Source organism: Piliocolobus tephrosceles, chromosome 9 (assembly GCF_002776525.5).
Source record: "Piliocolobus tephrosceles isolate RC106 chromosome 9, ASM277652v3, whole genome shotgun sequence".
In the NCBI taxonomy this organism is placed as follows: Eukaryota; Metazoa; Chordata; class Mammalia; order Primates; family Cercopithecidae; genus Piliocolobus; species Piliocolobus tephrosceles.
Window position 1 is genome coordinate 830,042 of NC_045442.1, and position 12,474 is coordinate 842,515.

At 59.2% G+C, this 12,474-nt stretch overlaps 1 protein-coding gene across 1 annotated transcript in view; it reads right to left on the reverse strand.

The window, feature by feature from the left end:
* Window positions 1–12,474, reverse strand: part of ADGRA1 (adhesion G protein-coupled receptor A1) — a 44,991-nt gene that overhangs the window by 22,221 nt on the left and 10,296 nt on the right. Inside the window, exons 4-5 of the mRNA XM_023185831.2 lie at window positions 11,462–11,585; window positions 8,336–8,481 (exon numbers count right to left, since the gene is read on the reverse strand). Coding sequence (XP_023041599.2) covers window positions 8,336–8,481; window positions 11,462–11,585 — 270 coding nt within the window. The remainder of the gene's footprint in view (window positions 1–8,335; window positions 8,482–11,461; window positions 11,586–12,474) is intronic.

Sequence of the window (12,474 nt, forward strand, 5' to 3'; positions counted from 1 at the left end):
ACACACCCCACAGACCTCAAACAACCGACACCCCACAGACCTCAAATAACCGACACAGCCCACAGACCTCAAATAACCGACACAGCCCACAGACCTCAAATAACTGACACAGTCCACAGACCTCAAATAACTGACACACCCCACAGACCTCAAATAACTGACATGGCCCTCGGACCTCAAATAACCCACACAACTTACAGGCTTCAAATAGCAGACACAGCCCACAGACCTCAAATAACCAACACAGCTTGGTGCACTTGACCAGAAAGGGTGGGCAGATTGCAAAACTAGGATGTAATTACTCTTTGCTGAATGGGGAATTAGCCCCAGAGCACCTGTGAAATCACAAAAGTTCTGCTTGTTTCTGGAGTGGCTTCCCTTTGGCTGGCAGGGGGAGCAGAAAATGTGGAAAGTTCAGTCTACTTAGAGGCCCTTCCTCAAAGTGGGCTGGCCAGCAGGATTAGGAGGGAGGTGCTCCTGGCAGGCAGGTTGTCTGGAGGGAGTAGGAGGGAAGGTGCCCATGGCAGGCATGTGGCTTGGCAGGATTAGGAGGGGAGGTGCCCGTGGTGGGCAGCAGGCCCAGCCTACACAAAACCTCCCCAGTTCAGCCACATTTCCACTTAAAGGATGCAGAAACAACCCTTCAGTGGGCTCTGCTCACATCCGAGCAGGTGCTTGGGGACTGGGGATCACTGAATTATCCAGCAGCACCTGCGTCCAGGGCCCCAGGCAGGCATCACTCTGTGGCAAAGGGACTGGGCAGGAAACTAAAGACAAGGAAGGGGAAGTGGTTGAATAGAGGTCAAAACGGAATTCTGGAAAATAACAAATCTGGATTGTGAGATCTGGGTGTAGAGGAAGCAGGCTAATCGTTCAGACACGGGCATCAGGCGGCTGGCTCCTGTTTTGTGTAGAAAGCATCAGCTCAGGGTACATCATATTTGCTCTTATTCTTTTTCTTCCAGTATTTCTTTATATTTCTTACCGAATCTCTCTCTCAGCTTTTCTTTCTTCTCACCCATATAGTTAGAAACGGCGGATCCAAGAAGCTTCTCTCTGAACATTTGACCCCGTGCAGCCCGGTGTTGCTCTGCAGAAGGTCCAGCTCCGGGGCCGTGGCAGGGGCCTGGGTCAGTGGCTTTCAGCACATTCCCCACGCCACGGCCTGATAAGGCTGCTCTGTGTGCAGGGACGCAGGATGTAGCACTACAGCAGCCTGGGCTGTTTGCATGAACCTTGAGACTGATGGCGACACCTGCCTTCCCGCCGGAGCGTGAGGATCCATAGCTGTGGCCAGTGGAACTGGCAGAGCACACAGGAGTGACCCGTCCCAGCAAGAACCCAAAGCTTGAGCCTGAGCAGCCTCCTGGGCAGACATGCGGGGCGCACTTTGCTGCGTGTTGCTGCTGGAGGAAGGAGCAGGCTGTGTGGATCCTCCCCACCCGCCGTCTCCCGGGAGAACTTTGGAGTCTCGGACTCTGCCGGACGCCTTTTCCCTCGCTGACCCTGTGGTGGATCCTTCTGTGGAGACAAACCACACCCAGAAACGCCGCCACTGCTGAGTCCTGGGTCCTTCCAGCCCCTCCCTGAGTGTACGGAGGCTGTGGGGCCTGACACCGCTTGACGGGCAGTGTGCTGCTCGCCCACGCGTCAGAACAAAGTACGAAACTGATTGCTTTCCATCGACACATCCAGCCCAGTTGAGCATGGAGGCCAATTTCACACATATTTACTACATCCCTGCCGTTTGCCTCTTTCTGGTTTCAACATTTAACCAGGAGGGGCTGGATGCCAAGCCTGGAGAATACGAAGCAGGAGGGACCTTCCCATCATTGTCATCTAGGGGAGGAGAGGTCAGGGGACAGCTGCTCTGCAATAGTGGGTGGGCAGCGGGCAGAGGGTCAGGGGTCTCACCTAAGAGGAAGCTGAGGTGCAGAGAGGAGACTGGAGTGGAGATGGGAAGTGCCCATCCCACTGGAGGGACTGACCCTCAGTGCCCAAAGGGCAGGAGAGGCCAGGAAGGGGCAGATAGGAAGGCTCTGAGCCAGAGCTGAGCAGCAATGGGGGGTCTGGGGGGTGGTCGTGGGGGCAAGCAGTCAGGCTTCCAGCTGGGGAGAAAAAGTATCCAGGTGGTGTGGAGGTGGCAGAGCAGGAGGCTGAGAAAGCGGAGTGGAGGCCTGCTGGGGTCAGGGCAGTCCACAGAGCAGGAAAAATGAGGTCCAGGGAGTGGGGCTTGGAGAGAATGGGGGACAGGAGAGGTGGGGAAGACTCCTGGGCCTGGAGGTGTGGCCTTATCTGGGAAAGCAGGTAGAGAGTTTGGCACAATGTCCAGCACCCAGACACGAATGCTGGGACAGCAGTGCCAGCTGCTGAGCTGCAAAGACATTGCGGGCATGGAGCTGGTTCCATGAAGGACGTGAGGTGAGGGGGTGGGGCTGGGGCCATGGAGGACATGGCGAGGGTGGGGCTGGGGCCAAATGGAGCTGGTTCCCTTGTGGGACTGAGGGAAGAGTGGAGCTGGGGCCACATGCACACAGTGTTGAGCTGTCTTGGGACATCTGAGGGAGGCAACAGGAGGCTGTGGCAAATGTGTGTGGTGGTCAGGACTGGCGTACAGACTGCAAATGGTGTTTTTGGGACAGAGTACTGCAACAGAGTCTGTATCTAGAATCTTGAGAGTATTGGGAGGTGACAGTGGCCACCATGTTGGTCGAAGGTGAGGGTGCTTGAATCCGAGGAGGCACCACTGTGAGGGCTTGGGTGGCTGAGCCAGTGCCTCTGTGGGCCTGGGGGGGTCCTGTGTCCAACACCTCTGTCTCCTCCCAGCCAAGCTGCTTCCTTCTCCCCTTCTGGCATCCCTCCCTGCTTCCTTCTCCATGGAGTCACCCTAGCTCCACTTAGCAGTGCCAAGAGTCCACGGACTCCTCGGTTGAGGCTGCATCTGTCCTTCCCCTAAACTCCCTCCTGCAAGGCTGAGGGTGGCACTTCCATTGGCTGAAGGCTCATGCCAGGTTCTGTATGGTTTCTCACTCACAGGAGGCCCCAAGGCAGAGTTTTGGGGCCAGGGAACAGACTCACACTCAACCTACAACCACACTTGCACTGAAGACACCAGCAGTGGCATCCGGTCCAGGCCTAACCTTGAGGCACTCCCTGGCCCCTTGTGCCCGCACCCACTCCACTCCTCACACGTGGAGAGAGGGAAGAAGGCTGGCCTGGCCATGGCAGGCCACACAGCAGGATGTGCAGGGTCACCCACTCCCTCCCACCCCTCCGCTGTACCCAAATCACAAGGAAGAAATGAAACAATGTTTTTCATCATTGTAATGAAGATCTCCTTATAGAGACAAGCTCCCCAAAACCATGCTGCTTTGATCGAGCGGGGATTCCCTTAATTCAGCTTGACACTAATAGTTGCAGCACAATTTTAGGGTGTTTTTTTCCCTGACTATCTAGACATCTGTGAGAATTAAACAGCATACTTTTAAACAACCAGTGGGCCAGAGAAGAAATCACAAGGAAAAGTAGAAGTGACTCTGTGGAGATAAGTGAAACAAAATACCCCATGAGATAACTCAGGGATGCAGGAAAAGCAGCACACAGAGGAATATTCATAGCCATGAACGTCCACATAAGAAAAAGGAGCTCAAGTCAACCGTCTGATTTTACACCATAAGAAACCTGAAAAGAGAAGAGCAAGCTAAATCCAACGCTAATGGAAGAAAGGAAGTAATAAAGACCAGAGTGGAGATAAATAAAATAGACAAGAGAAAAATGAAGACCATCAATGAAACTCAAACTGACTGTAAACAGATCAAGAAAATTGGCAAACCTTTAGCTAGACTGACAAGTAAAAAAAAGAGAGACTCATATTATATTGGAAGTTGTAGCCAGCACAATTAGGCAAGAAAAAAATATAAAGCCCTCCAGACTGTAAGGGAAGAAGTAGAACTATCCTTGTGTACAGATGACGTGATAATTATATACACAGGAAATACTAACGAATTAACAAAACACCAACTAGAGCCAATAAAGAAACTCAGCAAAGCTGTAGGACACAAGGTTGGCACACAGAAATCAGTTGTGTTTTGTTCACAAGCAAATGAACAATCCAAAAAGAAAATTAAGAAAAGAATCCCATTTATAATAACATCAAGAGAATAAAATCCTTGGGAGAAAATTCAGCCAAGGAGGTGCAAGATGTGTGCACTGGAAATGGCAAAGCTTTGCTGGGATAAATTAGAGTTAAATAAAAGGAAAGACGTCCTGTGCTCACGGGTTGGAAGACGTAGTGCTTCTTAATGCGGCCTTGAGATGCAGTTGTGACTCCGGTGATGCTCAGAGCTGGCGTGGCCCCGATAAACACTGCCCAGGAGCCCGTGATGGCCACTCTGAGCTGCGGGGGTGAGACTGTGTGCGGAGACATGACCTGCCACTTTATCTGAGTGTCTTTGGCCTCGACAGCCTTCCCCCAGGAAGTGTGCTGCACATTCTGTGTGACGTCCATCCACTCGCCCAGGCCTCACCTCAACAGGATCTGGAATGGGTGCCTGCCACGGTGCCCCTGATGTGGAGAAGCCAGCATCTGGTGGCTGGTGCCCTTCCTGGGGGCTCTCCGGTCCCCTGTGCCCTGAGGCCAGGCTGTGCCCACCCTGTGCACCCTCCTTGGCCCAGAGCTGCTGTGCTGGGGATGCCCACAGGGATCCGTGTGGGTGGATGGAGATGACCAGATCCTGGCAAGGCAGGAGCTGAGGAGAGCAGAGGGATCCATCCTGGTGGGGCTGCTGGGCAGGGGCCCAGGCAGGGCCGCAGCTCGGGCCTGGAAAAGGGTCTCCAAAGGTTCCTAGGAGCTGAGGCCTGTGTGTGACTCATTCAGTCGGCAGGGGCCTCACCGGCTGCAATGCTGCTGGAATTTGGAGAAAACGCTGTGTGAATGGAGGGGAGTGTTGGGCCTGGGACTAAAGCAGGGAAGCTGCAGCCAGCAAGGGCTCCGGCGCCCCCCAAATCCAAGGCACCCCCCTTGGGGTCCAGTCCTGCCGCCCTCGCCCTGGTGTGGGCTTCAGACCACACACCCGTCAGGCCACTGCCCCTCCACAGGCCCAGGGCGGTTCTGAGGGCCTGGCTGTGCAGTGCCTCCTAACTGGGGTGGCAGAGGGTGCCCTCAAATCTCTCCACACAGGCCCACATGCGTGGGGGGCTCATCCTGGGACCAAGGGGAGATGAGATCAGGTGAATCCCCATCTAGAAAGTGGCAGAATCCCGCGCAGAGCCCAGGCTTGTGTTGTCCTAGTAACAAGGGCCACACCCCTGCGTGAGGGGAGAGGTGGACGGCGGCTGTGACCTTGGCCATGGGGCCCCTGCTGCGCCACAGAAGCTTCTGGCTTCTCGCTGCTGGGCCTCCCTGCACTGGCCCCTCCACTCCTTGACCTCACCCTGACCAGAGGGCCAGGTCCTGCCCACGGAGTCCAACCCCTGCAGAGTTGGGAGTCTTGGGGGGTGTCCTGCCTCCTCTGCCGACCAGGCTGTCTTGTGGAGAGGGGAGGTCCCACGCAGAGGTGGGACATCGCCCATGCTCACACAGAAAGGGACTCAGGCGTGTGAAATGCTCATGGACACCAGCGTGGCCACATTTGACGTGGCTGTGTCTTCCCTGGACTTTGAAGGTTTGGTTTCCGCGAAGTCAAGCAGAGGTGGCCGCTGCACGTGGCAAACCCTGGCTGTGGCCTTCAGGATGGCGAGGCCTTTCTCAAAACGTCGGCGGCTCCAGGAGAGTCCTCTGAGTTCACACAGCCGCTTCTCGGGGACGGCCGTTTTCTCGTTACTTCTCGTTAACACTTGCAGAGCTGGGCCGGCGGTGGGCGGGCGGTACACACGGCTCCTTCATGTGCAGCAGCGGAGACTTGGCCGCTGTCCGTGTGAGTGGGAGCTGGCCGTGCCGCCCCGTCCCGGCGGAGGGTGAGGCAGGGAGTAGGGTGGGTCTTCTTTTCAGAGGGCAGGACGGGAACAGCCAGAGAGGATGTGGGTAACATGCTGCCTGGAGAGGAGTCCGCACTCTTCCCTCCTAGACTGCAGGATTCTTGGAACTCAGAAACTAAATTTCTGTTGGCGGTGATAATGTGTGGGCCAGGGAATGGGGTGGGGAGGCAGGGCCGCTGGGAACGGCCTCTCTGATGAGGAGGTTTCCTGGTGGAGGAGGGGGAGGTGAGAAGAGGCTCTGGGCCAGGACCTGGAGGGCAGACCGTGAGCCCCTCCGGGATGTGGGGAGAAAGGCCCCGCTCCAGCCTGCTGGTCTCCCTGAGGAGGTGACACCCAGTCTCCCAGCACAGTCTCCCAGCAGCCCCAGGCTCGGCCACGGAGAGGGCAGGCCCTCGGCGAAGTCCAAGCTAACACGGCTCACCACTCCCGAGTCTGCACCTGCCTCAGGGGTGCACAGGCCAAGCCCTAACCAGGCACCTGGGGAGCGGCTGGGGAGACAGAGTGACCAGGCAGGCCAGTAACCAAGGAACACGGCTGGAACACGGCACCATGTGGACACCCCCTGCCACAATGTCAAGACCTTTCTGTACAGAGGAAGGGGGCCCAGAGGGCAGGGGGTGGAGGATGGGGCTCTCCAGGCAGCCCCAGGAGGAACAGCAGTCGCCTCAGCGCCGTGGCCCAAGCAGGGCCTTGCTGTCGCTGGGCCCGCCGGTCAGTGCCGAACCCCGGGCCGGCTGGTCAGCGCCGAGCCCCAGGCCCGCTGGCCCCCCAGCACCTGGACAGACGCACGGCTCTGTGGCGCGCACTGGCAGACGGCGGACGGAAGTGTGCCGGGGTGCTCCACGGCTGCCAGCCTGGTCTTCAAAACCAGGCAGCTCTTCCATCAATTACAGATGAGGAAACGCATTTTGAGAGTGATTTATGAACCCAGGGGACTTGGGTCCTCCCTGGCAGGAGAGGCAAGATAACGAAACGCTCCCTCCCCAGCCCCCACCAGCCGCAGAAGCACCACCCAGCCCTGGTTGCTAAGTGGCAACGTGTCTGCGTGGATCTGAAAATCAAACAGTGTCAGAAAATGCTCCGGGTGGAAATGAGCCCTGTTTACTGAAACAACTCAGGACGTGGCTGTATCTGCCTTGAAACGAATTCTTCAGATGCTTTTGGACGGGGCAGTGCTGGACCACCCTTCTGAGGAAGCAGGTGTCTGTGCACCAGCAGGGACCACATCTCACACGCAACTGGACGAATGTCCTCCAAGACCCCCTGGGACCGCCGGCCTCAGAGCAGCCTCTGGCAGGGGTGCCTCACACAGGGCACTGCTCTGGGCAAGCCGAAGGTGCCCAAGGCAGGCATTCAGGGAGCCTCAGGGAACCCCAGAGGATGGGCCAGGTAGGCACCCAAGACCTCGAGGCCACACTCTGAGCCTGGCTTTCGCCGACTGAGTGTTTGGAATTCAGTCTCAGTTCAGAAAAGGAAACACCAAAGGCGCTGGAACTCCCTGGCGAGCTCCGCGGCCCGGTCACGGCTGCGGCCAGATCCCTGTCTAAAGCAGCTGTCCGGGCTCCCTGACCTGGCTTTTTCCTGCTGGTGCAGAGGAGCTTCTGCCACCTCCCAGACGTGGACACCCGGGTTTCCCTGGCTCTGGACTGAGGGAGGGAGGGAGGGAGGGAGGTCTGCGCCCATGCCATCATGGGCTGTTTCCGCCCCCTAGGCAGGCCCGTGGTTCCCACCAAGGCCACGGTGAATTCCCGGCCTGGGGATGGATGGGGACCAAGAGCTGGTGTAGGCCGTGGGTGGGGGCCAGTGTCCCATCCCAGCACCCGGGCCCCACACAGCAGAGATGGGGAGGTGCTGGGAACTGGGGGACCACACCTGCTCCTGGTCTGAGAGGCCCAGGCCACCTTGAAATGAGTGCCTGAGCATGTGAGATTTTCCACCCACCAGCAGTCAGCTGCCTGATGTTACAGAGACCATGAAGCCGAAGCCAAAACCACCCAGAGCCCATTTTCCCGGCGTGGCTGCCCTGCGGGGCACAGGAGGCTTGTCCAGCCCCAACACACGCCAGCCCCCGACCAGCTGGGCTCCAGCCGCTGATGTGGAGGGCAGGGCACCGCCTGCCTCAGACCCCACCCGGGACCCTCCACCCTCTGGGCCCCCTCCGCCTCACCCCCAGTGAGGCGCCCCTCCCCTCCAGTACAATGCCCCACCCCCAGATCCTTCGCCTGCTCTCCACCCTCCCTCGGAACACTGACCCTCCCCCATGGACCGGATCGTCCTCAGGCCCTTGGTGGCCTGGCGAGGAGGTTTGCCAAGACCCAGAAGGCGCATGCAGTGTCCAGGGCCCAGGTGCACTCAGTACCTGAGCAGGGGCTGCCTGGGGTACGGCGGCTGGTCTGCGTCCAGGCACAGAGGGGCCTTCTTGGTCACCTGCTTGTAGATGTTCCTGGCGGTCACTCCTATCCACAGCATGGTGGACAGCGTGGAATAGTGCAGCACGATGCCCACCTGTGGGGGAGCAGCGGTCAGCCAGGCCCTCGGTGGGCACCCACCCCCCAGAGCCCAGCAGCCCTGGCCCAGGCTTGCGTCTTCAAGAATGAGAGCAGCAGGCGGCCAGGAGTGTCTGTATCCCAGGGCAGACGGCGGCCACCCCACAGCCGCCCGGAAGTCACAGGGAGACGCCGAGCTGCAGAGACCCTTGAACGGCTCAACTTTGCTCCCCTTCCGCACAGAGACGGGAGCAGGGAGTCTGTGGGGACCAATGGTTCTGTGCACTCACACCCCCCTGCATGCACAACGCACTGCGTTCCCTGTGACCCAGGCACGGGACCCTGTGAGCTGCAGACCAACGTCCCCTGAGCTCAGACCTGGACAGGTGTCCACCAAGGGAGAGGAGGTGAAGTCCCCGGGGGGTCACGCCAGGACGCTCTTACGGTGAATAGGACGAGCCCCCACGGGGACGACCCTGCAGGTGGCCGTTCCTCATTGCTATGGAGACTTCCTGCATTAGTTGATTACCAGGGCCACACTGCTACCTTTGGAGTAATAAATAACCTGACATTTGGAAATGACAGGTAAAATACTGCTATAATTGGAAAGGACATAAATGTTTAAGGAATACAGAGATTCGCCGCATAAAGCTAACGTCGCACCATTATGATGATTTATCAAATCCAGAGCTCAATTTTCACTTCTGAGGAGGCTCTGCAATAATTGAAGAGAATACTGTGGGGTGGGCTGGAAAGACTGGAGGGCTGCGTTTGCAGTTTCAGATGAGCTCCCTGCGTGCCGCTGGTGGCAGGAGACACAGCAGGCCCCGGGGGCTCCACCCTTTCCCTTGGCCTGGCGTGTCCCATCCCCGTGCCCAGGCCTCATGCAGCCTGGTGGAGACAGGGAGGCCTGGAAACCGGGGCACCATGTGGGGGAGCGGGGGCCCCACAGCTGGGCCTCAGGTTCTTTCTTTCCGGGAAGCAGCCGCGGGGCTGTCATTGTCACTGCCTGGGGCTCTGAGGAGGATGGCAGAGCCGGCCCTGCCCCTTGTCTGTCTGGGCTGAGCCTCACCCAGGCCGTGTGCATTTGGGGATCACGAGAAGGTGTAAGTGGCAGAGCTCGGAGTCCCGGACACCGACTTCAGGCTGGACAGGTGGAGAGGCTGCAGGGAAGCCACTGGCGTCCCACAGTGCTCCACAGCCAGCCCACCCCGCCAGACCCAGGGCCAGCGCCTGTCTCTGTTGACGATGTCACTCAGCCTGCAAACGGGCTCGTGGCCATCTCTCTGTCGCCATAGCAACCGTCCATCCTCTCCAGCCATCCAGAGCCTGGGACCAGGCTTCACTCAGTGCTGGGCTGTGGTCTTGGTGGGCGGGGCAGGGGGGCAGGAAGGTGGGTGTGACACGCGTGAGGCAGGCGGGAGGGCAGGCGGACCGGGCACCACTGGCCCACGTGTGGGCAGGTCGGGCTCCAAGTCTAGTTTTTACTAGACCCTCAGGTCTTCTTCCTCCAGCTGGTGGTGGCTGAATTTTCCTCCTTACCCGGAGGCTGCGAATATGGAACCGGCCTGGCCTCAGTGTTAGATCAGTGAGAAAGCTTCTGTTCACATCGCAGAGCACAGGGGAGCCGACAGTGCATCAGGGGCTCGGAGAACATTGCCTTGTGAACTTCCCGAGTGGTTCTGGGGCTGCAGCCACTGCGGCCCCTGCCTCTGCTTCCCGAGCCTGGCGTCACGCGTCTGGCAGGCATCTCCCACCCCCGGCTGCTCCCACGGTTCATCTTCCACATTTGCTTCCTGTCCTGGAACGCGGCTCCACAGTGAGCCATGTGGGCTTGTCTCTGGCAGTGCCCTAGTCCCCACAGCATGGCCTGGCACCTCATAGGCCCCCAGCACGTTTGCTGAGTGAGCGAGTGAGTGGACCGTGCTCCCTGGGAGATCAGGATGGCATCTGGAGACAGGCCACAGTCTTTTCCGCTAATTTCCTCCTGAGGGCTACAGCCTTAACAAAATCTCCTCCAAGATTGCCACCCTCCAGAACCTTCCAGACCTGCCCGCCGCAGCCCCAACACCCCAGCATCCACCCCAAGCTGTCACCACAGGCCCAGGCCCCAGGAGCTCCATCCAGGCAGGCAGTGGCAGGTGCTCCCGAAGGCACGGGCAGGGTTTGTCAAAGGTCCTTGGCTGGTGGTGGTGGGGGGCCACCTGGCTTCATCCAGTGTGTGGCAAACCCCTGGCTGTGTCCGGGCCCTGGAGGTGACTGTACGGGGCTGTGTGGCTGCTGAAGTGGGGTGGCCACAGGGACTGGGCTGAGTGTGCAGGGAGGAGCCGCCCCAGAGCTGTGGCTACAGAGGCTCCGGGCAGGTCCTCTCCTTGGCCGTGAGCCACAGCCCAAAGTGGATGAGGACGGGGCTTAGTTTTGATGTGAGGGTCTCTACTATGAGCTCTGCCAGGAACTGAGTGTGATGTACACGTCCCCCCTTTTAAACCAAGGTCAGGCTGCGCCATCGAAGGTGAGGAGCCCTCCTGTGTGCTTCAAGTCTCCAGCTCTCCCTGCACTGGGGGAGGCGGATTTCCCGAGTGACATTTCTGTTTGGCTTCCAGGGGTCTGTGTAGAGGACACGCTTGCCCTCCTGGGACTCAGGCAGCAGCAACTGCAGGTTCCTCCCTTGACTGGAACGTGTGTGCCTCCTCGAGCTGCCCCCACCACTTTCTCCGGGAGGGGCAGCCTGTGTCCCTGCTCCCAGGGAGTGCGCCCTTTGGGGACGGTAAATGTCAGGTGAGCGCAGGCCTGGAGGGGGCCGCGCGGTGCACTCAACCCTGGGGTCAAACGTGGAGCACACGGGCCTCGCAGGGTGTGAAGCCGAGACGCCGACGCACCGGGGCCCGACCCCCTTCCCAGGAAATAGCTGAGCCAACACCGGAATATTATTCAGTAAACAAGACAACGCTCCACACTTCCCCTCTGGTAGGAGCCAGCGAAGGCGCCCTGGCACTCACCGCCTGGCACAGGATGGGATACTTGGTGCGGTTGATGCCGCCGGCAAACACCGTGAAGGTCAGGGCTGCGTGGAAGCAGAAGTTCAGGAGCGTGTGCCGGCCCCGGCGACTGATGCGGATGGCGCTGTGGGGCAGGAAGGAGGTTTCACGTGAGCAGTGGCTCTACACAGGGAGGTTTGGAAGGGCCCCCCTGGGGCGTAGGCTCTGTCTCCTGCGGGGAGGCAGGGAAGGGGCCCCCTGGGGTGCAAGCTCTGTCCCCGGGAAGTCCGGGCTCTCCGTGGGGTCAGGGGCAGCTGTCCGAGGACCCGGTCAGGGGAGAGCAGACAGGCCGTCCGCGTCTGCCTTGAGTGGTGGCCACTGGAAAGTTCTGCCTTACGTCACCCTGGCACACTGAGGCTGAAAGGGGTTTGCAGAAGCTTGAACAACCTGATCTCTTGGCGGATGAAGACACTGAAGCCCTGAGACTCCAGGACTCGGCCACACACTGTCTCAGAGACAGAGGCCGCGGGCGTCCCTCGAAGCAGGCGTCAGGCACATAAGGACGAGACTGTGATTAGACTGGCGCAGCATGACCCCGGCCATAGCCTGGGGCTGAGCCTGTGCCTGTGACCCTCTCCATGACCACCACCATGTCTGGGGCCCGACTCATCCAGGCTGTGGCCAGCACAGGTACAGCTGCACGGCGGCCACTGTTACTCTAGCCACGGCCTCGCCTCAGCCTTTCCCTGTAATCACAGCCACTCTGGTCTAAATGTATTTTATCCCACCCGACAGTTGGCAGGACGGCACGAACCACCAAGCTGATGGTATTCAGAAGCGGGGGCCTCTGGGCAGAGCCGTTGTGATGGGATCAAGGACCTCGAGAAAGAGGCCCCGAGAGTGCTTCACCCCCTACAGGCAGGGACACAGGCAGTGGGCACCGTCCGTGAGCCTGGAGCCGGGATGGGGGGCGGGCACCAGTCAGGGACACAGGCAGTGGGCGCCGTCCGTGAGCCTGGAGCCGGGATGAGGGG